This window comes from Manacus candei, unplaced genomic scaffold (genome assembly GCF_025592945.1).
Source record: "Manacus candei isolate 608988 ecotype Guabito, Panama unplaced genomic scaffold, ASM2559294v1 h1tg000113l, whole genome shotgun sequence".
NCBI lineage: Eukaryota > Metazoa > Chordata > Aves > Passeriformes > Pipridae > Manacus > Manacus candei.
In genome coordinates this window covers 1,956,432-1,983,823 of record NW_026138161.1, presented here as the reverse complement: position 1 = coordinate 1,983,823, position 27,392 = coordinate 1,956,432, and the positions used below count along the sequence as shown (strand labels likewise).

General features: G+C 39.9%; 1 protein-coding gene across 2 annotated transcripts; it reads left to right on the top strand.

Annotated features, from left to right (window-relative positions):
• The first annotated feature begins 30 nt into the window (after positions 1-30).
• On the top strand, positions 31-27,271 carry SGPP1 (sphingosine-1-phosphate phosphatase 1). 2 transcript variants are annotated; one of them, XM_051769911.1, is made up of 4 exons: positions 31-844; positions 11,410-11,499; positions 13,714-14,195; positions 20,974-27,271. In XM_051769911.1, the coding sequence occupies exons 1-4, from the start codon at positions 251-253 to the stop codon at positions 21,002-21,004; spliced, it is 1,197 nt and encodes a 398-aa protein (XP_051625871.1). In that variant the 5' UTR covers positions 31-250; the 3' UTR covers positions 21,005-27,271. The 2 variants fall into 2 exon arrangements, with proteins under 2 accessions (XP_051625871.1, XP_051625870.1); XM_051769910.1 differs by lacking the exon at positions 20,974-27,271 and having other exon boundaries at positions 32-844; positions 13,714-20,078.
• The last annotated feature ends 121 nt before the right edge of the window (positions 27,272-27,392 follow it).

The following is a 27,392-nucleotide window of genomic DNA, read 5'->3' as shown; positions in this document are numbered from 1 at the left end:
GCAGGCGCGGTGGGGCGGGGCCGGCGCGGGCGTGAGGGAGGGAGCGAGAGCGGGGCCGGAGCGGCGGAGGAGCCGCGCTGAGGCGAGGGGCAGCCCCGCCGCGTCCGTCGCTCCCCGCCGCCTCGCCCTCCAGCGCGTTTCTCGTCAGGGAACGGCTCTCCTCCCCCGCGGAGCCCCCGTCCCATCCCGCCGCCCATCAGGAGAAGTCCCCCCCGCCGCCCTAAGCGCGCCGCCGGTCCCACCGCTCGCTATGTCCGTGGGCCGGCGCCTGGCCCGCCTGGCCGCCCACCTGCAGGACCCGCGCAAAGTGGCCGCGTTCCAGCGGCTCTGCGGCGTGGAGGGGCCCTCGGGCTGGGCCTGCGCGGGGCAGCGGGGGCCGGTGGCGAACGGCGGCCCCGCGGGCGGGCAGGCGCATACCGCCGGGAACGGCGCCGTGCCCGGCGCGGCGGGACCCCCGCGGCCCTGGAGTAGGAGGCCGCGCCGCAACTCGCTGACGGAGGAGGAGGACGGCAGCCAGGAGTTCGCCACCCGCAGCCGCTTCCTCTACTATCTTTTCAGCCTGGGCACGGAGCTGGGCAACGAGCTCTTCTACATCCTCTTCTTCCCCTTCTGCATCTGGAACCTGGACGCCTGGCTGGGCCGGAGGCTCATCATCATCTGGGTGTGGGTGATGTACCTGGGGCAGTGCACCAAGGATGTGATCCGCTGGCCGCGTCCCGCCTCGCCGCCCGTGGTGAAGCTGGAGGTGTTCTACAACTCGGAGTACAGCATGCCCTCCACCCACGCCATGTCGGGCACCGCCATCCCCCTGGCGCTGCTGCTGCTCAGCTACGGCCGCTGGCAGGTAAAGCTCGCACCTCCGCGTCCTCAGCCGTGCGCTCTCCGGCCCCGGGGTGTGAGGATGCGACAGTCCTGATTTATTTTGGGAGGGCAGGTGGCTGAGTTTGTTCGGGAAAAATGTGAAATTTGTGCCTTTCCCCCTCACCCCTTTATTTATATTTTTTTTTCTGCGATCTAAGCGAGTGCTCAGGTAACAAGAACTGTTTTAGTAATTCTGTCCTGTTGAATGGAAGTCCTGCCGGCTTTGTGGATTAGCTCAGCAGGCACGAAAAGTCTGCGGTAACAATCTGCATTTTGTTCTTGTGAGGGTTTTTTCCAACTTGTCCCTTCTTCGCGCGAAGTTTGGATAGGCATCTGATGTTTTTACAGGCATTTGGTTTTACAGAGTGAGAATTTGGTGGAGAGCCAGCAAGTAAAGCACTTTTTGCTGATCGTTCCTTAGCACGAGTCACTTTGTAGCTTCAGTCAGTCTGTAGCTTTAGCTTTCCTTTAACGATTTTAGTTTCATTAACGACAAACTGTAAATGATTATTTCTGGGTTTTGTACTTTCAGGCGATCTTACAACCTATCAGTGTGCTCTTAATTAGCAGGAATTGATAATCTCTGATCTTTTCAGCACCTTCATTCAGCAGAATCTCTAAGATCTGCCTGTGGCACTTTGGGTCAATAGATGAAGTTAAAATAACACTGTTGATCATCTGGTTTACGCAAGCAGTGGCATGTGCTTCGGAACTTGCTGTTAGAAGTACGGCAACAGCAGCGGCTCCAAGGGAAGCACATCACGTATCCAGCTTTAAATCACTGCACCGGTGTCAGTAGTAACTGAGGGATAAGGCTTTCCCAGGCAGCAAATGTCCAGTGTAGAGTTTTGAGGACTGTGTGTGTAATGTTGAAGAAGTTATGCAATAATTCGACTCTTAAGTTGTTAGTGTTTACAAATCCTTATTATAATACCTGCCTGGTTTAAGTGGGATGTAATCTCGGCAGAGAGAACTAACGTCTCGTTCTAAGCTTTAGGCAGGGGCTGAACTCTTGTCTTCCCAGTCACTGATAACAATCACCAGTTGTCGGCTGTCACAGGCTGACACTCTGTGGCTCTATCTCAGCGTCTAGAATGGGTGGCTGAAAGGAAAGAGATAGTTAAAGGTTAGAGATTGTATTTGGCCTCTCTTTAACCAAAGCTTACGTATCTGTTTTCTGCAACGTGATAAAATGTGCCCAAAAGAAAGCTGTTAGGGATTCATATTCTGTGCTAGGAAAATGTGAAGTCTCACTCTGCTAGAGTTGTGCAGGGATAGTAATATATAATATATATATGATATATAAATAATAGTCATGTTTTACGGGTGTTGAAATAAATGATTTTCCCTGAGATTGTTAATCTCAAAGTTGTTTTGATCATGTTTTGTCATGATCGATGTTCGATCATTTGAATATTTGATTATTACTTGTTGGGTGTGTAGGGCTGATGTCAGTTGGAAGAGCGAACTGGATTTCTCTTTCTTTGCATGTGGGAAACCTCATTTAGCAGCAGCAGTCGATCAGCTTTGCAGAGACTGATGTCATGTGTGCAGAGGAGAGCCCATCCCGAGTGCTTTTACAGAACCAGCACAGGGACAGTGTGTGAAATGTGTTTTTGCCAATGAACCAAGTTCGATCTTTGGTTTGCCAGCCCTGTGACTGCAGTCTGTGAAACACTGTGCTGATTGACTGAACATATATATAATGAATGCATATTAAGAAGTCATAAACATTCAGCCTTGTTACTTGTCCAGAAATGTGCTTAGGAAATGAGGAAACAAAGTGTTTGAGTCTTAATTTTAATTCCTTTTTTCTGTGAAATGGGTATGAATAACAGACCTTGAAGCTTCTACCATTTCAAAATATTCATGTAAAAAAAATATCTTCTGATTTTTAAATTATCTCCAAATATTAATCAGAAATAAACCTGTGGCGTGTCAAGAGTCCCTTGATTCACCTCTGGAGTTAAGCTTTCATCTATTGCTTCTTCTGTTCTTCATATTTTACTGGTGCTGAAAGGGAGTAGAATCTGTGTGACATCTTTTTGTCATGCTTTTCTGGAAATAGATGGTGTCAAAAAAGACTGACCTTAGAACTTCTTGGAGAGCTATTAATAATAAATGATTTTTATTTAATTATAAAAATTTAGCAGTCGATACAGATGGTTAGATTTAAACTTTTTGGCAAATGTTGGGGTACAGTCTTTTTGTATATATTCAGTGTGAAGAAGCATTACACATACCCTGATGGTGACCAGTCCACATCTTGGGACTGTTGGTTGAGAAAATCACAGTGGAGTGAGGCTGAGTGTGAACTGAAGCAGATACAAGTGTGACTTTCTGCAGGGACTTTATTCTGCAATACAAGTGACTTTGAGTTTGTCACTTTGAAGTTTATACTCAACCAAAGAAAGCTGCTCGTGCTCTAAAAGATGTTATTGCAGTGAGAAGGGAATCTCTTTCCTGTATAGCTTATTTGGAGTTTGCTTTCAGTGAGCTATGACTTCCTACTATTGTGTGATAGTTCTTTTCTATCAAAGACAATCTATTTGAGTCTTTTCCTTGAATAACAGAGAATAGAGCAAATCAGCTGTTATTTTTCTACATATGACCCAGATTGTCCATTTAAAATCATGTTTTGATTGCAGTAGGGTTTTTTTAACCTGTTGAATTTGTGCTTTCCATGTTTTCAATTACTATAAGTAATGCTGTTACAATTATTTTCCTTTCACATGGTGTTCAAAAGTACTTTTGACTATATACAGTAAGAGTGAAAGAGTTTCTATAAATGCAATTGCTCAAGTAAAATATTTTCAGAGATGATGTATTTCAAAGATGCTTTGGGCATCGGGAATATTCAATGAAACTTTCAGAGAGAAACAAGTTATATATTGACATAACTTTCATAATGTCTGACTGTTCTGTCCATTGTGGAATAGAATTTTTCAGTTTCTATTATGAGAGCTTACCTGAAGCTTTTGATTCTACTTACATAATCCCTATTTGTTTATTTAATATGCTACATTTCAGCAGGGAAAAACCACTTGTTTCAAAGATATTTCAGTACCCTCGAAATATAAAGCTCATGCTAAAGACTCACAAGAGTTTAGGAATGTTACAGATGCTGATTCTTTTTTTTCCTGTCTTTGATGTTCTGATGCCTTGAAAGAGGAGGACAAACACTTAAAAGGCACTGGGATTATAATTCTTAATATGATGTAGGAAAAAGTAACCTTTATCACTTTGAGGAAAACCTGCTTTCTTTGAAATATTGACAGTTTGAGCCAGGCTGGCTTATCATGTCCTGAATGGGGAGGAAGAAAGAGTGTGAACTGCTAATTATCTACAAAATCTCCAAAGACTCAGGCTGAGACTACTGGAAGAAGTATTTTTTATATTTTGTTTGATTACATTGAACCACTAATTTCTAATAGATATAAAACCATATTTTATTAGAAATGGTGCTTGAGTTGGGATGGCACCTGAACATGCCATAACCCTGCTGGCTTATTTTGAGGAGGACAAAAAAAATAGCATCCAGAGAGACAGAAAACACAGTTTTCTGCCATTGTTCCTCCAGGATGCAGCCTGGCTCTGGCAGTAGCTGTCTGCATTAGGAAGTGATGGGTTTGCACTCCTTCCTGAGCTCTGCATTAATGAGCTGAGTCAGGAACTGCTGACTCTCACTGCAGGCCGCTGAGCAAACTTGGCTCAGTCGATGTTCCGCAGGAGCCCAGAGCCTGGGTTGATGAGTAGCAGCTCCTCTGTAACTAAAAGAACCAACGTTCTTAGAAGGGCTTCCCCTCTGAGGCAGTTGATGGTGCTGAATATGACAGCACTGCCCTCCCTGTGTACGTGTCTGCCAGTGTTTGATATGCAAAGCCTCTCATCAGTGACTGTCTTTCCACCCTGCTGGTGCTAATGGTGACCTGGATAAACACCACTGCTAAACCCACAGCAGATGCATTTATTCTGCAGTGGTTTCTCTGATGTATTTTTCAGTTTTCAGTCAATTAGTGCTCTGTTGACTCTGTGGCACCAATTGTGTAAAACTGTGACGTGGTACCACATCAAACTCCCTTCCAGAAATCTTTTGTCTGCGCCAAGACTTTTATCAAGGCTGATGAATCTAATCAAATGAGATGGGTTTGACAGGATCTGTATTGGGATTTCTGGGAGATCTGATCACTCTCTGATTCTGATTGACCACTACTGAATGTTACCTCTAGAATTGTCTTCCTGCTCTTTCATTTCAAAAGGCTAAATTCCCACAGGAACAGGGAATAATTGATTATTGGGGGTGAATGAATAGTCTAATCACAACATTGCTACAGCGAGAATTTTACAGAAAGGGGCAAATCCTAGTTTTAAGTGTCTGTCCTTGTGGAAAGGCTTTCATTATTAGTAAGATTAATGTAGTCATAAACTGCAAGCTACACACAGGAAGCCATCTCTTATGTACAAAATCTGTGTGTGAGAGCAAGTACAGACTGCTCACAGAAGGGGACACCTCACCTCTGGGATGAGCCCAAATGGATTTTTGGCTGAAATACTAAAATGTTTGGAAGAAACTTTGGCAAAGAGATGTATGCTTGTTTAATTGTTTTTCTATACACATGTTTCTTAAACAGTCAATACTTCTGACATGAGAAGCACAACTGAAGGGATGATCTGAAAACACAGAATTACCCCCACAATTGAGAACACTTGAGAAAGAGAGATTGGAACTTGGAGGGTCTCAACACTGGCCTTGTCTCTTGTATTTGAAATGTGAGGTCTTCTTTTGTGGGCCATATTAATGCCTGTAGTTGGTAAAGGAAGCTGAAAAAAGTTGTGTGGCCTGTTTGATTTAGGTATTCTTAAAAGTTTGAAAAGAGCACAGCCAGTTCTTAGAAATCTCACTGGGGAATCTGTGCCAGAGGAATACAGCAGCCTGTCCTATTAAACCCTGTTGATTGGCATTAAATATATTTTTCAGCTTTGCCTAAGCAAATCTTTAATTACTGTAAAGGATCTTTAGGGGAAATATGTAAAAACAAATGTTGCAAGGTTGGATACAGAGTTTTTGATGAAAAAGGATTCAAAGGAAATAGTTCTCAAGCGGTTTCTTTTTTCTTGGTGGATTGTACACATGTAAAGCACTCCTTGTTCTTTCAAATGGGGTGTGTTGTTTAAGCCTGAGAAAACACTTTGCAGAAAAACTATAGTTTTAGGTGTTGGGGCATAAACAGAGCAAGCCATAAGATTCTTGCTGGCTGTGTTCAGAGAAGGGTTATTTTTTAATGACTGCAAGGAAAAGAAGTAACAAGCTAATTCCTATTGTTACTCCTTAATTTCTTTTCAGATTATGTGTAATTAAATATTTTAACTCCCTTCAGGACTGGCATTGAAAACCTTACCTTGGAATTTAAAGAAGAAGTTCTTGTAGTGACATATAGCACTGAGGTCTTCATGCCTTTTGGTATTAAGGTTGGTCAGTGGAAGAAAGAAGGAAATTATTGATAAATGCAGCTTAACCAGTAGTGTTTACCACTTGGCCCATTTTGAAAAAAAGTCTTTGTTTATTTTTCTGAAAATTACTGATAAGTGATCTTTCTAACAATCCTCTTCTCCCTTTTCTTCTGCTCCTTGCACAAAACCGTTTTTATGCTGTGCTTTTTGTACTCCTCTGTCCAACCAGGGTCTCGGAGTCATTCCCATAAACTCTGATCATGGCTTTTCATATGATCATTGCCAGTGCACAGCCCAAATACCTTATTGGAAGCCTGGTGCTGCAAGTGCTGCTTGGATTCTTTCCATGGACTCTGGCCCAAAATAATTGTCTCAAACTCAAGCTGAACTTCTGAGTTATGATACGATTAAAAAAGATCATTGAGTAATAATGTAGGACCCTGAAAATATTAGAAAATTATTTTGGAATCCTTTGTAGGTGCTGGAAACTTCTCCAGTGTGGAATGTGCTTTAAAAAAGTAAAGAAATGAGCATCTAGAGTGTCTTTTTAATAATGTTTCATTATGAAAGAAGAAATTTTCTGACCTAGGTCAAAGCTTTTGGGACAGATTGTTTCCTTACGAGCATTTTTAAACAATAGTTATGTTATTAAGACTCTTGGCAAAAAGTCAGATTAAGGGGAGGGAGGAGGATGGGGAAAGGTTTTGTGAGGAATCCAGTCAGAAGCTTGCAAGCCCGTTTTGGAGGATGTAATGGAATTTTCTATTGGATGGGAATTTTTTGTTAAAAACATAGGGCATAAAATTCTCAAAGACTTCCTGGGAACAGTTTTACTGCTGTTTTCTAAATCTGGTGAATTTAATTCAGTTTCTTTGAAACAAGATTCTGGATATGAGTTGAGGTCTGAAAAATGATGAGTGGTTTATTCAGTCAGTTTTATTCCTAGCTTCATCTTAATGTGTGAAGTGAAGAAATCAACGTGGGTTTTTTTCAATTTTAAATAACGTGCTTGTTTTTTGGAGGTTTTTTTATTTAGACAAAAGAAAGCAGTGTGCAGTTCAAAAAATATCCCTCATACTCAGAATTGTTGAGGTGGCACGATGGCTATGGAGGCATAATGGGTTTTTGAGGATATACTTAAGATGGTCTTAGTTGAGGACAAGGAGACAGGGTTTGAGGTGTTTGTGTCCAAACTGAGCTGTTCCTGAATGTCTGACTGACAGCAACACTGAGTGCGGTCAAGAACGATGATATGACAATTTTTTTATCCAAAAGAACAAGCTGAGAGAATGAAACCTGGTTTTTATGTTTACCTCTCCCAGCTGTGATCTCTGACAACCTTTCAGGCCGTCACCTGAAAGGACATTTGATGCCAGTCTGCCTTCTGATGCCTAAATCAGTAAAACCAGCAGTGAACTGGGGAAGGGGGCAGAAGTGCAGCTGTGCTTTGGCCCTCTGTAGGTCTGATTTGTTGTGCCAGGACCCATGGGAATAAAACTGCTGGAATTCAGCCATTCATGCTTTAATATCTCTCATTTGTCTAGAGCCTGTCAGCGTGTCTACATACAACTATACAGAGAAGATCTAAATGTTTATAGCTCAGAGGTAATTGATAGCTGTTAATTTTCGAATTCATGAATGCAGTATTTTCCAAAATAAGAGACCCAAGTCAACATAGCAAAATAAAAAAGTGCTTATGGCTTTCTTCCATGAACACTTGAGATAAACTTATATTAAAATTGTCGCCATGGTCTTTCATAAAATGTGCCTATTTTAAGTAAAAAACATAGTAAAAGCTGCTTGTTTCATTTTTTTTTCTTTGAAGATTCAGTTGTGATTAGGAGATAAGTTTTGTGAAATACAGTATTATAAAGAAAACCAAATATTAATACTCTTAAGGCACTATATTAACAGCAAATATTTGTTATTTGGGGGTATTTTGCAGGCCTAGACAGTGGGAGGTTACAGATACACAGCCATGGTATATACCACTATATGTGCAAAATACAGGCTGTCATTTTCTAGATGAAACAACATTTAGGAAATACTTGCTGGTACCTCAATATTGCATTATTTTCAGACAGCAATTTGAAGTACATTTATGGCATCAGTTTTTTTGTAAGGATCAAGGTGATGTCCTCTGTTGGTGGTATGACTTGGCATTGCTGCTGAGCACTCTGCTGTGTGGGAGTGTTAATACTCTCCTCTAGTCACCTTGTGCACTTAGCCCTACATGTGAGGAGAAAATACCTGTTTGTTTTACCACCCCAAGGCAGAGTTTAAGCAGGTGCTACCAGTCTGGTGTCCTGGGAATTCTTGAACCCAGTGGCTGCCTTTACGAGGTATAATGAAACAGGCCAAGGAGGAGGCAGTGTGTTGTACTTTATTTGTGATCAGTACTTAAAGGGCACCTGTAAGAAATTTGGGAGCCAACTTTTTAGGGCCTGTTGTGATAGGAGAAGGGGTGATGTTTTTAAACTAAAGAATAGTCAGTTTAGATTAGATAAAAAAAAAAAAGAACTTTTTTAGAGCGTGGTGAAATGCTGGCACAGCTTGCCCAGAGAGGTGGTGGATACCCCATCCCTGGAAACACTCAAGGCCAGGTTGGATGGGGCTCTGAGCAACCTGATCTAGTTGAGGATGTCCCTGCCCATGGCAGGGGGATTGGACTAGATGGTCTTTAAAGGTCCCTTCCAACCCAAACTATTCTGCTGTGTTTTGCTACAGAGGAACTAAGCTGGCCCATATTTTCAGATGGTTTAAAGGGTATTTATTCAGAATTAGAGTGAGATATGACAGAGACAAATACTCTTTCCAAAATATTCTTCAAAGTTGGAGTTTCTGACAGTTTACTTCTTCCCAAACACCTCTCCCTTGAGATTTCTTAACTGAGAGCAAGCATTTATTTTTTCATTTTCAGAATCCTTTCCCTGCTGTTTACAATGACCTGCTCAGGACTCTTAAAACAAGACTCCTCACCTAACTTTTTCCTTCATACTCCTTGTTCTCAGGATCTTGCTGTTAAAGCTGCTCTGACCTTTTCCCTCCCACAATCCCAGTTTCTTACCCACGGGATCATTAACTGCTGTAGCCCTGCTGAGCCTGGCACTGCATTGGTCTTCCTGCTAAAACTCCAGCTTCTGTTTCTGTCAGGTATTTCAGAAACAGGACGAGTCTATATTTATTAAAGAAAATCCTTACCCCTGATTGGACCCTGAAAGCACCAAAGATGTGTGCCAGGAAACAAGGATGGCCACGTAGTATCAAGGGATGGGCAACTCAGAGCTCCTCTTCATGGGACATAGGGTATAGCTATCCCTGCATATACAGCATTCCTGCTGTATTCCCTCTGGGAGGGAGGTTGTGTGGCTTGACTGTCCTCCTGGCACAGGCAGCATTCCTTCTTCCCTGAGGTCAGTGGGAAGGAAGGGAGAAGGATCATGAGGAAGAGTGATGGGGCTGCACTTGTTGGTACTGGGTTGGTTTCTGTGGGCGCCGTAACGACGTTGGCATCTGATTACCCTGCAATCCTGCCTGGTTTGCCCGTTATTAGCACACTTCTGAAAGGCAGGAAACTGGATTTGTTCCTTCATCATTTCAGCTAGAAATGAGTCACAAGTTTGTAATCTTGTTTAGGTCCAATTTGTAGACGAATGTAGTAAAAACAAAGGCAAATATTGATACAGGAATTAGTTTAGCCTGGATGTAACACAACTGTGAGCTGGGCATTTAGAATTTGTTTTAATGTGAAATCTTTATGTGAAATCTAAGCTTAGTGATATGCTGTCAGTTTGAGAAAATTATTTTAGGTTTGTCATGCTAACTTGGTTCTGGAGCTGAGAATTCAAACAACACTGGAATAATGCAGAAGACTGATAATCTTCTCTCAAACCTTTCACTGAAGGACTGATTTAGGAACTTGTCAGTCTGTTCAGTGGCCTTCACAGAGGGCACAGGACTTTCTCCAGTAATGTTAAAGATACTTTCTCTAATTTGTTGTGTATTCTACCCTTCAGGTTACCCATAAAAGGGACAAGGGAAAGGGCAAGAAAACTGCCTGTAATTCTTAGATTTTATCCCTAAGTTTGAGCACATCTAGACTGCCTGTTTATATTGAAAATGATTTATCATAGGAAGTGAAGCAATTTTGGAAACATGCCATTTTGTCTCGTGACTTCTTCTTTTAAAGAACTAATGATTATTTTTAATACAGAAAAAAAGGAAGCTGTATCCTGTCTTGTACAACATTTTGCAATATGTTGGTGGAGAAGGTGTAATATGTTAATATAGCATAGTTTTATCCAAAACCTAAGAAAGTTAAGGAACTAAGTTTCTACTTGTGTTGGCATGTGCTTATTAAAGCAAAGTGTTTCATTTCTTCCTGGTAAACAGTCCTTATTAATAAAAAAAATCTATGAGAAGATGGAAATAATTGCAAATACTTATTTGATGTTTTTTGTTTAACAAATGTGGACTGTGAGAGGAAATTTATATGGGTTTGGAGAGAACAAAAGAGATTACTGTTTTAGGAGTTTCATACTGATGTCCAGAGGTGGAGTCAGGGATTGCAGAAGCTCTAAAATAAAGGACTGAGGAAGGATTGAATTTATTTGTAATTTTATGATGAGTTCCTCCTTTTCAGGAAGAAAACGTGAAGCCACTAGGTTCTGTCTGGATAATTGCTAAGAACACTAGTATGTGATGTAGCTGCTTCACTCAGTGTAAAATTGTTACACAGTTTATAGCACACACTTGTCTCTGCCCAGGTGGCCAGTTTAGGGTATCTCAGCATGGCAAGACAACTGCTACAGAGATGGATACATTTCTGAGTGCTTTGAAAAGGTATGACCCGAGCACTGAAATTCATATTTTCTGAATGCAAAGGAAGACAAGGGAGAATTTGAAAGCTTGACTTAACATTTTGAGTTTATGAAAAGCTGCTCTAATAGGCTTGAGGGAAAGGAAAGGGCAAGGAAAAGGGGAAGCATAAGTGGCATTAATTGGAATTAATTATAGAATTCTCATAGAGTGATTTTTTTTTTAATTTATTTTTTTTCCAAATTCTAATACGGTTTCTCCATTTTTATTCCCTACCAGTATCCTTTTATGTTTGGACTGATCCTTGCACTCTGCTGGTGTTCCTTGGTTTGCTGTAGTCGAATTTATATGGGAATGCATTCAATTTTGGTAAGAAAATAATCCTACTAAGCTTCTGTTTTAATGCTGTTCTGATTTCATAAACTGCCATCACACTGAAGGTTTTACAGTGCAATAATTGTATATAGATGTATTTTTTTGAATGTCCTACCATACAGGAACAGAATACTTGCATTTCTTCAGCACAGAAATTGATACAATAGCTAAAAGTGAATATCATGGTTAATTTATATTTGTCTTTTATTAACTCAGTCTGCAGTTGAAACTTAACAGCTATTTAATATCAGGGTTTAGTGCAGAAATTGATGACTACTCTGAAGTGTAGACTAAATTTTCCTCTACAGAGTAGAAATAATTTTGCAGAATGAGAAAGTGGCTCTTAATGTTCACTTGGGCTCCATCTCAGCCTCTCAAAGCACATTCATTTCAGAGCACCACACTACCTGCTGGGGTTTCACTTCCCAGTGTTTCTAGAACCAAATAACAAAGTTGTCATCTTTGAAAAACAAACTCATTTTTTAAACAGGGTTAACCCCCCCCCAAACTGAAACACAAATGTATGCAATGTAAAAATGGGAGAACAAGAACACTACAAAGGGGTAACTGGAATGCAAGACTGCTAATGAGGATGGTTTTTGAGGATCATGTGCTAGAAGGAGAAAAGCTAACAGACAGAAAAGACTAAGCCTGGTAGGGAGTAGAAAAGCTGCTAGATGAACACACTGTAAAGGGAGCATGTGAAAATAAGGCAGCTCAGAAAAACTGAATGGCATTTTTGCATCACTAATTAGGAGGCTTCCCAAATTAGAACCACTTGTGTGGAGGATGATGTGATAGACTGCTAGTTCAACTGACACATGATGTCTTAGAACAAAGTAGTGCAACAAATAGTGACCAGACTGGGTTATTTGGCAGTTTCACACCTGAATCCTCTGCAGTGTTTGAGGGAATACAGTTCACCACGTGTTGCCTGCAAGAAACATCAACCATGGTGCCTGAGTTTGGGGGGAATAGGATGGCAAATAGAGCAGACAGTTGTGGTTGCTTCAGAACTGAGCAAGTCTGATGTTCATATCAGTCAATTGTATTAGAGCTTTTAGCAAGCATTCAGTTAGTGGAAGTGAAAAAAATGATCCATTGAAGAGGGAGCACTACAAACCCTGCTGATCCAAGTCCCACCTCCTGGCTGATATGGAAGAATTGCTAAGCATGAGAATGAAGGGGATCCACTTTCTAGTTTTAGGCTTAGTGTAGTGTTTGTTCTTCATTAACAACTAAAGGTGACAAAAGTTGCAGATAATTCCACGCAACTGAGTGATTAATCAACAGTAACTGAATTTTAACACTAAATTAAAAAATAGAGTAGTCTTTTAACTAAGAAAAGACTTTTTAAAATCAGTAATAAAACTGAAAATCAAGTATGAAGCCATGGAAGTTACCTCTTCCTCTCTTTTAATAGCTGGAATCAGTTCTCTATTCTTGCCCCACTGTTAATTTTGAAGCTGGAGTGGAAAGTTGAAGCTGCAGTGCCTGGCTGCAGTGGTCCTCAACTGCCAGCATGCCTGTGTGTTGGCACCCAAGCACTGAGATCCACTGTTGAGCTGTTTCAGCAAACTTAAGTTGGCAGAATGTATTTAGCTGGACTGGATTTGTGCTGGCTGTAGGTTGGAATGCCCTGACCCTGGACAAGGACCATTGTTGCCAGCAGACAGAATCCTATAAGAATAACTGAATGGTTTGGGTTGGAAGGGGCCTTTCAAGGCCATCTAGTCCAACCATTCCTGCAGTGAGCAAGGCCATCTTTAACTAGCCCAGGTTGCTTAGAGCCTTGTCCAACCTGACCTTGAATGTTTCCAGCCATGGGGCATCCACCACCTCTCTGGGCAACTTGTGCCAGTGCCTCATCACCCACATTGAAAAAATGCCTCCCTTATATCTAGTCTCAGTCTATCCTCTTTTAGTTTAAAACTGTCCTGTCACAACAGGCCTTACTAAAAAGTCTAGGTCTGCAAATTTGATCATGGATCATTTGATTGTAACTTCATTCATGGTCTGGTCAGGATGCAGGTGACTTGTTAATAGGTGGTCAAATGCAATTCTTTACCTTATCTTTAAAAAGAAAAAAAGGGAATCCACAAGTCACTTTTAGCATTACAGCAGTCCAGGCTCGTGTTCTTGTTAATGTAATTTAAATTATCTTTTTTAATTGTTATTACACTGAAACCATGTCTTTCTCTTCAACAGGATGTTATTGCTGGGTTTCTGTATGCTATTCTTATCTTGGTTGTCTTCCATCCAGTTGTGGACCTGATTGATAACTTCAACTTGACTTACAAATATGCACCCTTAATTATCATCAGTCTCCATTTGGCCCTGGGCATCTTCTCCTTTACCCTGGACACCTGGAGCACGTCGCGAGGAGACACGGCTCAGATCCTGGGCTGCGGGGCCGGCGTGGCCTGCGGCTCTCACGTCAACCACATAGTGGGCCTGCAGCTGGATCCTCCTCCCCACACCTTGCCGTTATCCCTGTCCTCTCTCACCGTGACTGTGTTTGGAAAAGCCATACTGCGGCTGTTGATCGGGGTGATAGTTCTGCTGTTAACAAAAGTCGCGATGAAAAAAGCCACGATCCCGCTGGCCTGTAAAATATTCCGCATCCCGCACGGCGACGTACGGAAAGCACGGCAGCGCATGGAGGTCGAGCTTCCCTATCGCTACATCACGTATGGAATGGTTGGGTTCTCCCTCATGTTTATTGTTCCTTGCCTCTTCCATTTCATTGGGCTTTCCTGATGCTGTTTGAGCACATTAAATAGGGAGAACAGAGCTAGTTGCTTTTTGGAGGTGCACTAGTTTGCTACGGGAAGGCCGGCGAGCTTGGCTTTAGCAGGGTCTTCACATTAACAGCAATAGAAAGCAGGCAAAGCATTTAGAGGGCTTTGCACATCTCTGGGGATGCTGTAGGGCCAGCAGTCAAGTATCAGTCCAGGAGAGGTGCTGAACTCTGTAAATGCTGTGTCTAGACTTATTGCTGTAACAAAGTCTGTGTGTGTGTGTGTGATGCAGTGAATGTATCTGGGATGTCTGTCAGTCTGTACCTGTGTACACTGACACTTTAACAGGTGTGTCTGACAACTAATCAGAAGGCTCCATTCATCATCTGTTTGCCATTTCACGGTAATTTAGTCAAGTTGTTGGACCATAGACTGCTAAATTTGCTTTCTTCTATTCTTTCCTGAAGTCCTACTTCAAGATGTTTCAGCTAATAGGTATTTCTAATGGACCAAACTTGTAATGAGGTTGAATTTTTCTAAATAAACAAGCAGAAGCCTTTTTCTTTAGCCCCCTCTACAGAGTAAAATGTCTCTATTAGCATTGGTAGATATCACTAGAGTATACATAATTCAGGTACTGTATTTTATGGTTTAATAACTGTGCCTTTCTGTTGCTAAATTAAGAAATGCCATATATACTGTGATGTAAAAATGCCTAATTTTTATTTAAAATCTTACATAATTAGGCAGATATTTTGAAATGTTAGATTGTCCATGTTGCTGAAATGGTTCAAGTTAACCGGAATATTCAGTTTTGCCTGATCAAAATTGAGTAATGAAATAGCCCAAAAATTGTGTCTGTGAGCTCAAGATGTTGTAAATGAACAATAATCCCTTTTGTAAGTATTTTTAATGTGTATTGTAAGTTACTGGAAGAGGATATATTTTTCTGGAGATTGTTTATACAGTGGACAGATATTCAAAATTAATTATTTAAACGTATAAACAATAAAAACACCCCATTCTGCAAAGAAATGGGCTTCACTTATTATTCCAAACTAATGTAGAAGGACCACTGCTTTTAGGTATTTGGTTAGAAAATATAATCCTTATTCTAGAAAATATATGTATTTTTATGCATTAACATACTATATTTAAAGGTGATAGTCACTTTTACCCAGTTTAGATAGCTATAAGACAATGTAAAGATCAAATTAAATTTTTAATCATTCTGATTGACAGATTGTGAGCAGTCAAGACAGTATGGTCAATGCATGAACTGTTTGTGCATATCTAAATTTGACAGCTTTTCGTGGTCCTTTTTCCAGTGATGAGTAGGATATGACCCTTCAACTGTAATTTCATGTGCCTATTTCTGTTTCATTTTGTCTTGTTCATGTGTTGCCCGATCTGTTCTTTCCACGTCAGGACCTGTTATTCCAGGAAGCGCTGTCTTAGTGACAGACACAAATGACTTAGTTTTGTATTGTACCTTTCTTTCTTCAGGAAAAGCATCATTTGGTTGGGAAATACAGTGATTAGATAGAATGCAAAGCTTACATTTTTGGTAAACATTATTTGCAATTGGAAGGGGTTTGTTGTTTTTTGTTTGTTTTTTTTTTTGTATTGGAGATCATATCTCCAAACTGTTACTGTGTAGAGTTACGAAATCAACTTCACTTCCTTTGGAGCAGAGGAGGTTACGGTACACTGGCACCAGATGATGTGAAAAATAACCTTTCTGATGCATTTCTCCAGTGCATCCCGAATGCACCGCTATGAATGTATCCAAACTGAGGAATTCACAGCTGAGGGGGTGTTGAACAACTTGTGTCGCTGAAAAGACCTTACCCAGCAGAAAATGGTTCCCTTGTTTCTGTGCATATTTCTGCATTTGATTTTTTTTCTCTCTCTTTCCCTTTTACAGTTCAATGCTGAATGTGCAGTAAAGGGTAAATTGGTTTCTGAGGTTTTGAGGGTGGGATTTCCACTGGTTTGGCTTTGCACACCAAGATAGCCATTAAATAAATAGCTGGGGGAATGTACACAAAATGCCTTATGCTTAAAGCCCTGAGAAAGTGCTGTAGTTTCAATTATATTAAATTAGTCTGAGGACTGGTGAAAATAATAGGATAGCTTTCTCTGAAGTTTAGGGCATATTCTCCTTAAATATCCTAGCTTTACAGTTTATAGCAAAAAATGTTTAAATTCTAGCACAGAAAAGTGAGCAAAACTAATTTTTAAGGTACATATTGGACTTCTAGACACTTCAAGTTTACAGCATACAGAGTGTAGCTCAAGCTGTCTTTTCTAGCTGTTCTTGCTCTCTTGTAGTATTAATGGAACATGAAGTGTACTGTGGAGGATATAGAAGGGGTGGAAAAGATCACACACAGGTAGAGCTTTCAACAGGCTAAGGAAAATTGCACTGTAGCTTATTCTACTGTTACTCATGAATATATATTTTATATTTTTATACATTACACTGAGTAACTTCAAAATGTCATGTTCCGTGTACCACAGTCTAGTCCCCAGGAAATGTACATCAGAGTGTTTATGCAGCACCTTCACAACTCTGTCTCTTCAGACTGCAACTACTTCACTGAAGTTTACATGAGAAAAAGTTTTACTGTTCTATTTTCATGTTTTATAAGGGGTTAGGCTCAAGAGGGCAGTTTAGCACAAATGTCATGCAATACAAATACTGTTAGAGAATAAAGAATCACAGAAATGCAAACACTTAAAAATCCAACGTAAATGTTTGTATTGTTGTATAATTTTGTTTACTAATAAGCTGAGATTCCTTGGAATTGGACATAACAAAGCAGCAGGTAAAACAAAGCAGCACTTTTTGCCCTAACCTCTTCCTAGAGTTGAACACAAAAAATGTTTCTAGTATGAGCATCAGCTGGTACCAAATGGTTTATAAATAAATTTAACATAGCTTTAAAGGGTAGTTAGATGTCTTTACAGAAGGACAATATGCTTGAAACCCTTCATGAAACAGTGCAAAAGCATATTCCATGTCACTGCTAGGGAATTCCCTCTGTTCCAGGCTGTATAGTCTTAAGGAGAGAAATTCTACTTTATAGAAGCAGATAAAAACACACATTTATTACAAAAAGCTGCGAGTTAAATTCATCTTATTTAATTACCGTATGAAATAAAACTTAATACCAACAGGCAGGTAGAGAGTGATTTGGCACAAAAGTCTGTTTTCCAAGAGGCTGAAGGGACTCAAATTAGTCTTAGATTGCCATAAATAAAGGAGCAGGATTTTTTTCCTGACCTGGCCCTCAGTCAGCACTGAGCATTGCATCCTGGGTGAGTTTTAGAATCTATTATTTTGAAAAAAGCTTCATGTTTATGAAAAAGTGATTACTTCTGCATCCCATACCACGAGCTGGGGTTGATTGAAGCATCCTTCTGTGTGATCACCTGTGAAGCTGTTCAGTCTCTGCTCATGTTTGCCTTACCACTCACCTTGAAACTGTGGGGGAAGGTGGGAGGTGGAAAGGCTACTTAAAGGTAAATTGGCAAACCAAAGGGAGTTGTGTATTGTTTATTTGCTTGGATTTTTTGAAAGGTTATGTACAGCTTTTCTCCAAAAAAAAAAACCAACCACCATAAAGATGCATTTCTTATAAAATCCCATCTCTAAATGTGATACGTGGCTTTTGTGTTGTTTATTTTTTTCTTACCAGAACAGTGTTACATTGTCTGGATATTAGAAGCAATTATGTTTTCCTTTGCTTTTCTCTTTTTAATTACTGCTCTCAGTATTTTTTTACTCCATTTCTTGCTTATTTCCAAGGGGCTGACCAGAACTTTTGTAAGCAATTGCTACTTATGTGAAGATTGTAATTTTGAACTTGTAAATACTTAAGGGCTGTGAGTGGCTGTTAGCTGCAAAAATGCATAAAAACAAACCTTGCATGCTGTAAGTAAATACATCTGTTGTGCTAAAAGTTGTTTCTGTTTCAGTATTTGCTTTCTCAATACAAAATTGAGATTTTTGACATAGAATACAGATGATATTAAGTAATTGAGTGGTATGAAGGGGCATTGCTGTCAAGCTCCTGTTAACTTTACTCAAAGTTTTGCACCTGGTTCCTTCCACATTACACTGAGAATGAACCCTGAAGGACAAGTCCATGCTCTGACCTGCCTGCAGACATCAGTGTGTGAAGTGACTTCCCTTCTGAGGTGTGACAGCCTTGCTTTTGAGGTCTGGGAGATTGTTCTTGCCAGAATCACACTTAGCCCCATTTTTACAAGACTTTTAAAGGGCTTAACTTGGAAGCTGTTTCTCAGTAGCTGGAAGTGGTTGCACATTTGTAAGACTTCATTGACACTTCCCCCTGTGTACCAGAATTGTGTGACTGATGAGACCCCAGAACAACATCAGTAGATAAAGTGATGACAGAACAATTGATTTTTTGGGGTATTGTGACTCAACTTACTGCAATTGATTCTTGGGTGGTTTTTTGGTCTAATGTAGAATGTTTGTAGGTTATACAATTTATTTCTGTATTTTACAAACAAGTTTGAGGAAACTGAAACTTTTTGCAGGAGGAAGTCTCATTGAATGGCTTCATGCCAGAACTTTATTCCAGTGGAAAGCTCAAGTGGCCTTTTTGTTTCAGAAAAAAAAAAAAAGCCCATTTTAAAATTTATTGTAAGTACCATCTTTGTCAAAATGATGGATGAATTGAGTCACTAATGCTGTTTTTCTTCTTACAATACTTCCTTAAACAAAGGCAAACAAAGCTGAATTTGGAAACAAAATATGACATTGTGTGGCAGAGAAGATAGAACTCTTTAGGTGTTCTCTAAGAAGTGATGCTAGATTTGAAGCACATTTAACCATGCATTAGAAAAATTTCTTTGCACTCCATTCTGCACTAGAAATAATTTTCATGTTGGTAAGAGTCCACTTAAGAAAGCAAAGCAGGATGTGTACTATCAGTAACTGTTCCTGTAGGATCAAAGGAGAATAGAGGGTACATGGGATAATACTACCTTGAAGTTATTGACCAGTAAATGTAAATAAGAATTCCCATCAAGTTGGAGAATTTTATTAGTCACTAAACTTTGACTAAATTAGTCACTAAGTTTTCTTACAAGTTTATTTTTGTTAGAAAGTGTAATGAAAGACAAGGGTGATATTGCTGAGATGGAAATTAGATCTTAAGAAAACTCTAGATGTCTAAAGTATCGAAGCTGATAAAGATCAGTTCAGGAGCAAGTAACGTGAACAGTAAGAGCAGAGTCTGAGGGGGATTTTGTATTAAACTTAATGCACTTAAAACTGATGCCAAAATTTGGCCTATACTTGATTTATATGAAATCTGTAGTACAATATAGATATACATATATATAATATATTGTGTATTGGAGTTTAATTTTTTTATGTATAGATTTTTTTTTTCTTGTTACTGCATTCCCTGATAAAAGGAAGTGTTGATAAAATACAAACCAGCTTTGTCTGTAAAAGGTAAGGCTGTATGTTAGTAGTATTTTGGGAAATAATGCAGTTGTAAACCAATCTCTCAACCTCTTGGAGAACTTCATTGAAAAAAACCACACCACCAGCTTTCAGATGCAATCCCCGAGTTAGCTGAGGATCATATAATGGTTGCTGTATAATAAGTGTACAACTGATGTTTTAAACATCAGTACATTGGAACTTTTTGTTACACTATGGTTAATGATTTTGTACTCGTTGTACACTTTCTGCAGTTGTCAACTAATATTTAAACTCGTATTGACTGGTAACTGAAGTGTTTAACTTCATCTGCAATGAGTGGGTAATAAAGTACTGTTGGATTCTGTTGTGTTCTGCTGTCTTCATTCCTTCCAGTGCTCGGGGACATGTGGTTGGACACATACCACAAGTGTAAAACACTGACCACAAGAAACCTGACATTCATATTAGCATATAGCAATAATTGTTACAACAATATTGTCTTTTAAGGTGTGGGCTTTAGAGGCAAAAGTTTAAGGAAAAAATAATAAGGAAATACTGAAATGAGAAGCTTTTTTCCACTGCCCTAAAATCTGGACTGTTTAATTTGATATTTTAAAAGCCAACTCAAGCTATTGATCAAACTGTATACAAAGATTGAAGTTTTATCACTTGTTGTGTGCTGATAAATGAGTGTGGAAGCATCTCTTACCCTGACAGGAGACTTGCTCTCTAGGAAAGAGCCTGTTGTGGAGAAGAAGTAGTTTCACAAGTTGTGACACTCCTGAACTTTGGGTGTCCAGCAAATACCTGATGGCTGCCTTGGCTTGCACTGCGGGGTCAGTGTAATGAGATAGCCCAGTTCTTATTTCCTCTCAGAAAACAGCCATGCAATTTGTATCCTGAGGGGTCACGTTCCAGTAACTTCTGCTCACCTCCCAGATCTGCTCTGAAAATCAGCCAGCTGTATCTTTTTTTTTTCATTCCAGACTCATTTTCATGGAATGTATGCAGACAGCGTATTTGCCTGAGCTTTGTTTCTTAGGAAACCAGGCCAGCTGAAGAATAACATTAATTCCAAACTTTGTGGATTTTGTTTTACCTGGTTCCAAGATGCTTTAACTGCTGTGTGATATGCAAGCATGAGAACGTGTTAGTTCAGTTGTATATTTGTATTAACTTTAAGTAGTCTTCAGTTACTTGGAGAAGTGTAGCAAAAAACATTAGTGAGCACAACTCTTGCTTCCTCTCTTCCTGCAGTTGTACAGCACCCAGTGAGGAAGAAGTCTGAGCAGTTGAGTGATGTATGTGAAAGGTGTTGCAGAACACAGAAGAGGAAGTGGGAACTGCCCCTTGAAAGGAAGCTGTGAGGCCATTGCAGATCCATTTGTTGGGCACTGCACAGTGTTCCTCCTTGTTTTGCTAAATGGAAAGATTTACATGGCACTAGTGCACAAAACTGTACTTTTTACATAAGGTAAGAACTCATCCTTCATGCTCAGAAAATCTGGAACTTGCAGAGATTCTTTTTTTTGTTGTTGTTTTTTGGCCTGGCAAGGCCTTTTTATCGTTTTGTAGAGCTGTCAGGAATGTAGATAACCAGGATGCTAATTCCAAGGACCGCAGAAATAAACAAACTTGGTTATTAGTTCTAAGTTTTGAGATAATTTTGCAGATGCTGAGACAAAACCCAACCAAAATCACTCAAGGAGTCCCAGAAAGGATAGCCTCAAAAAAAAGTACATGATGGAAACCTCACCGAGTGTAATTAATTAAATAACACCTCTTTGGTGGATTCTGTTTCTAATTCCACTGATATTTGTAATTGTTTATGGTCTTTGCTGAGGAAACAAAGGTTTATTCTAAGTCTTTATAATTAAATCCTTGTTTCTAAAGCAAATCTCCGGTCCCTTTCTTCATAAAATGACTCATATGTGCTTGGTCTTTATAATTCTTCATTCTAAATAAAATGATTTTGAAGGGATTTGGGGTAAGCAATCCTCCTCTGCTTAAACAGCTGATGGAGCTTAATTGATAGACTCATGGCAGTTCTAGTTTGTACCTTGAACTGAAACCAGAAAGGTGTGATTGAAACTCTTCTGATCAATTCTTCCTGGCCAAATATTACGGATAACAATCTCCATAGACCTGAGATTTGGATCTTCCTCAGTTGTGTATTGTTGCTCTTTCCATGAGACTTCTGGATCACAAGAGAGAAATGGATAGAGGAGAACTGCATAAACCCTTACAGGTAAAAATAATCTGTAATGAGTTTAGCTCTGATTTGCATATAGATTGTCTAATTTGATTTGCCTTTTTGCTTGCTAATTACTTTGCAGAAAGTAAAAGCGAGTTCCTGCCCAAAAGATTAAATCTGCAGTGCACTGGGAATTGTCCCTTCCTTCTTTTTATATTTTTTAATAGAGCTTTAGTCTGTGAAGAACAGATGGATGTGGAGAAACTTGTTTTTCTTTTATGAAGGATTTTCTTATCCTTTAATTGTCAGATATTTATTACACCTTTTATTATTGACTTAACTGAATGCTCAGGCTCCGTACAAGTGGCATATTCTGACCTCATGCAATAACTTTTCTGGATGGTGTGGCAAATACTTGGTTTACAGATGATGTGGTTTGGATGTATGGCTGGTAGGCTTGCTTTGATGTGCCTCTGATGTTGTGACCCTGCCTTCCCCTTCTGGGACTAACACTTTCTCGTGGTTATCTGTTATGGGAGCTGGAGAACATTCCATCACTTGTACTAATTCTAATTAAGTTTGATTGCAGGTGGTCTCAGATTTGAGTTTGTGGGTGGATTCAAAACCCAAAAACCAACCCCCAAGTTTGTTTCCTGAAAGTTCTTTTCCCCTTCCGTGTGTAAGGCCGATTTGACGTGGTAGTTTTAGCAAGCATAAGCAGAAAGCACGTTCTGCTTCCATATCAGTTAGAGATAAAAAAATTCCCCTGAATTATTTAACCCATCGTGTGTTTGATCAGCTCTCCTGGTATGCTGGTATCCATATGTGGGTGGTAATTCCTGCTGTAGAGAGTTCAGTCCTGGTGGCTAATCAAATCCACAACTGCCTTGGGAAGATTACCAAAATAATGCCTGTAATGAAGAGTTCCTTTGCAATAGCTTACCTCATGCTGTTAGGCAAAGGGATGTAATCATATTTGCCTCGTACAGAATGATTACATTCCAGAACATGATGACCCAGATTTCTACTAACTTGCAAAGATTTTTTTAAACTGAAAATTCAGAGAGGCTGTCAGCTATGCTCCACTGTGTGCAGCAGGTACTTTAATCATTTGGTTTTGGGGATTTACTGTTTACAGCATTATTCATGCTGTGATGGCTCCTGATTGCTCAGTGGGCATTGCTGTGGACTCCACTGGATCGGCTGCAGATGCTGGAACTATAAATTAAATAAGGCTTTCACTCAAATCGGCACTTTCTGCTTTAAGAGCTGGAATATTTTCCTCTGAGCTGATGTCTATAGGACACAATGCTTTCTCTGATCATTTTTAATAAGATTTGAAGGCGTAAAAGTTGCCAATATCTTTAAGACAGTGATGAAAGCACAGAGTCAACAGGTCTGGCATTCAGACTGATTTCATACTGATGGTAATTAGCACTGCACTGTGCTTGCCTTGCAGCAGCAGTTCAGTTCTTTCCTGATGCATTGGCTGTGTGTCAGTATTAGTGTTGTGTCTGGACTAACTAGTCTGGCTGACTAACCTCACTAATGTGAAGTTGAAATTAAAATTAAAAATGCTTTTGGTCAGGTTTGACTCTTTTCACTTAACAGGCCTGTCTTGGAACCTTTTTTTAAACATCTGTTTGCTGCGTTTTCATTCTTGTCAATGCAAATAAACATCTATTTCAGAGTTTATATACTATTTATAAGCCACTTCAGTAGTTATGTAAACACCATATGAACAGCAGTTCTGAAATATGCATCTGGTCTGTTGGCCCAGTACTTCCCTCTCCCATGAGCTCGGAGTTTTGGGGGCACAGTTTTCTGTGACTGATCTTGGTGTCAACCAGTTTCAGTTGGGGTTAGAAGACCAGACCTCAAAGCAAAATTAAAGACAGCACCTTCCCAACAAAAAAGTGCATGGAGTGTGGAGACTGACAGAACCACTCTCTTAGGAACTTGCCCCCCAAAAGTTGGCAAGTAGCAGATCTGAGCTGCTTTTTAACACACCTGTTGTATTCGGGAACCTCACGTGTGGTGGTTGGCTGAGTTCTTGGGAAAAGCCAGGAAGAAGGGGAATGGCTCAGGCTCGGCTCTCCTGTTTCACTTCTGTACAAATACAAGACCAGCTGGCAATGGTTAAGTGAACTGTGCTCTTTGGGTGCCCTCTGCTACCCCCGAGGTGGAAGGGAGGGTCCTGCTTTAGTGCCCAGTTTGGTCTTTCTGCTTCAGGGAGGAATCGGGAATTCTTGCCACTAACAAAATTGCCAATTAAACCCCAAATCTCAACACGTACAGCCCTAGCAGGGGTGTTCATTCATTATGTGAACACCAGGACAACCAGGAAAACAATACTTGTGTTCAGTCTGTTTTCCCACCTGAACCATGCCTGGAACATCCATTCAGCCTTTTAGGAATAGCTAAAGGAAACAGCTGGAGAGGCTGAGGAAGAGCTCACAGCACCTGGCCCAGTTTTCTGCTTTCAACAGGATCAAACATAAAATCTTAACCTGGCACCTCGTGCAGGTCATGAGAAACTGTGAGCACTGCTACCAACAGCAGCATTGTTAAAATTGAGAACTGCTGCAGCAAAGAGCTGATGGACACAGCTCTTCCTACTGCAGGATGTGGGAAGGTAGCTTAGGTTTTGTGAACTTAGGTGCTATTAACTCTGAGCTGACCTCTAAAAAATGGTGCCCTTACCCAACAGCTTGACTTTGCAATCAAAACTTCTTTTTGCTGTACTATGTAATTAGAGTATATAATTTAAATAAGCCTTTGATTTTGGTTTATTAAATGCTTATTCAGCACTAAGAGGCAATTAAGCATTAAAGTACCTTCTATAAATCCAGAAACTTGATAATCATCAGTCATAATAAATTTGCCTCATTTCTACATTTTGTTTCAAGGTCTGCAGATAGAAATGCAAAAAAATGATTGATAGAGGTTTTCCAACTCCCTGTCCCCCTAATCTCCACCAAAGAGATGAGAATTGAAAATGAAACCTATATACCTTATAAAGGTATTCAAAATAAACCCCTTTCTCCAGCAAAGCACATTACCTTCTACTGCTTCAGCAGCAGGAATCTGCTGATGGAATTATGTTTATTGATCCCTGGTTTGTAACACTTTGTCTACATGCACATACGAGCTAATTACATATTGTTACACTGTAAAAGTTGGTATAGGTGGCCAAAATATACTGCCACAAAACTAGCCTTGACACACAAGACAGATAGCAAATTAATTAGGGTACAACTGCTTGATTTGATTGTCTTTAACTGAATAGTTCCAGTTAAAAGTGTAATGAGCATCACTGAGAATTATCAAGCCCTACGAACATTATTTATGAAGGGGCATCTTACAAAAAGTAATTTCAACTACATCTAGGTACCTTAATTTATTTCTTTGCTATGTGTAGTACATGACTCTAAAATAATGGCTCTTCCACCCCCCCTCCCTTTTTTAACTTTGCTGGGAGTGCAGGGGGGAGAAGAAACTCTTCTCACCGACCTGTACCTCACACAGTGCAACCCAAGCAAAAAAAAAAAAAAACACTGAAGGAAAATAAGATGCAGAAAATATTTGTGGTGCATCATGGCAGCATGCAGAAGTTGCTGGGGACAGTTGTGTCACAAATTACGTTGTATTCTTATGGAAACACGCAGCAAAAAATTCTCATTCCAGGCAACTTGCTGTTTTTTGACCTCGGTCCTAGAGTACGTGACACTGACACTCGGATTTGTTTAGGCTACTTCTCTTTCTTTTAAGGTGAGGCTCTTAAAGATTCCTTTGTCAAAATGCCTTTTATGTCTGTGAAGTAACTGTCGTGATCTCTGGAGTATCTGCTGTGCACTTACTGTGGTGAACTTCACAGCAATATACTGTGACTCAGCAGTGTTGGATGTGCTACCAAAAAAAAAAAAGAAATGGTACTTCCTGTTAATACAGCTGGGTTTGTCTGGGAGTGCTGGACACCAAATCCGTGGCTGTACAACTGTGTCATTCCAGCGGATCTTGCAGCTGTTTTTACCACGTGGACAATGAACAGAAGGTATTTGATGAATTTGTGGCAACACTAACAGCCCTGGGGAACTCAGATGAAAAACTAATAACTGAAGTTATTATTGTACTGTTGGCATTTGCAATACAGTGTTATAGTGCATATTGTGTCTGCAGTGAAATCACATGCCTCCTGTTTGGAAATCTTCATAAGGACTGTCACCGGTGTGAGCAGAGATTAGTGCTGGGTGACAGCTCCAGGGGCATCAGATTTCACAGCGAGGGAAGGTATTTACTGTGAAAACACCAAGTGTGTGATTTGGGGATTTGTGCTTTGATGTTACATGCTCAGATATTTTTCTATGTTCGGTGCATCATGCAGGAAAAAAATGGCCCCTCAATAATTGTTAAGAAGCCAAAATAAACAAAAGAAGGGCACTTTGATAGCAGTTGGTGAATTGGTCTGTCCTGGGTGATACCTGCTTGGCTAAAGGGTTCAGTGACCTGTGCACCTGTGACTCTCCACAAATACAAATATCTGGTTCTAATAAACTATTTAGAGGGGAGACTTTAAGCTGAAACAAGATAAATTATCAATGCAACTGTGAGATACAAGTAGTCTCTCTCACAGTATTGCAGAGTGATCACAGAGAAGGGTAATCTTTACGTGCAGAAAGATGATTGTGCCGGCAGGAACATAAACACATGCCTTATTTATGTACCTACGTAAATTGAAGTAATAAAAATAACAGTAGATATACTGGAGCATGTAGAATTAATTAAAATTTTGCACAATACTATTGGCAGGCAACTGAGATTGTCAGTACTTTGAAGTATCTTTTGATTTTCTGCTTTAGGGTGGCCATTAAACTGAGGTACAAGTTGTGGTTTTTACACTGCTCTGTGGTTGTTGTCCATGTGACTTGACCACATCCCTGGGTTTAGATAAAGCTCTTTTTTATCCTGCTAGAAAAACTTATACTCACTATAAATGTTTAGATTTTAATTTAAAAAAAAAGCCAGTGGAAATGTTAAATAATTTCAAGAAATATTTTAATCGATATCGATAGTATTATTTTTCACAACTTACAGCATTTATCAGAAAAGACCACAAAGGCCATTTTAACCAGTCCAAAAATAAAGATACAAATTATTTTTATCACTAAATAACATCCGAGATTATGGGCTGATGCAGTATTTGTCAGTGCTGAACAGTAAATTCAGAGCAGAACAAAGAATTCTGAATTATAAAACTTGGGGCAGTATTAAGTAAAACGTTATAAGAAGCAAACGTTAATTATGCTGTTCTTCTAATAGCCTGGATGTGTCAGCCTATTAAATGGTAAGTAAAAAAAAAAAGGGGGGGGGGAGAAAAATACTGTTTGGAACTTTAATTGGAAAAATAAGGGTCTGGGGAAAATGTAACAGCAAGCTGAAAAAAAAGGAAACCTAATTAACCTTCCCTTGTCTGGACCCCTCA

What these genes read in the sequence shown, in the direction of transcription:
- SGPP1 (XM_051769910.1), top strand. Translation starts at nt 251, where the DNA reads ATGTCCGTGGGCCGGCGCCTGGCCCGCCTGGCCGCCCACCTGCAGGAC. An exon ending in TCAGCTACGGCCGCTGGCAG is followed by an intron (nt 845 to 11,409) that starts GTAAAGCTCGCA and finishes ATTCCCTACCAG; the next exon opens with TATCCTTTTATGTTTGGACT. An exon ending in TGGGAATGCATTCAATTTTG is followed by an intron (nt 11,500 to 13,713) that starts GTAAGAAAATAA and finishes TCTCTTCAACAG; the next exon opens with GATGTTATTGCTGGGTTTCT.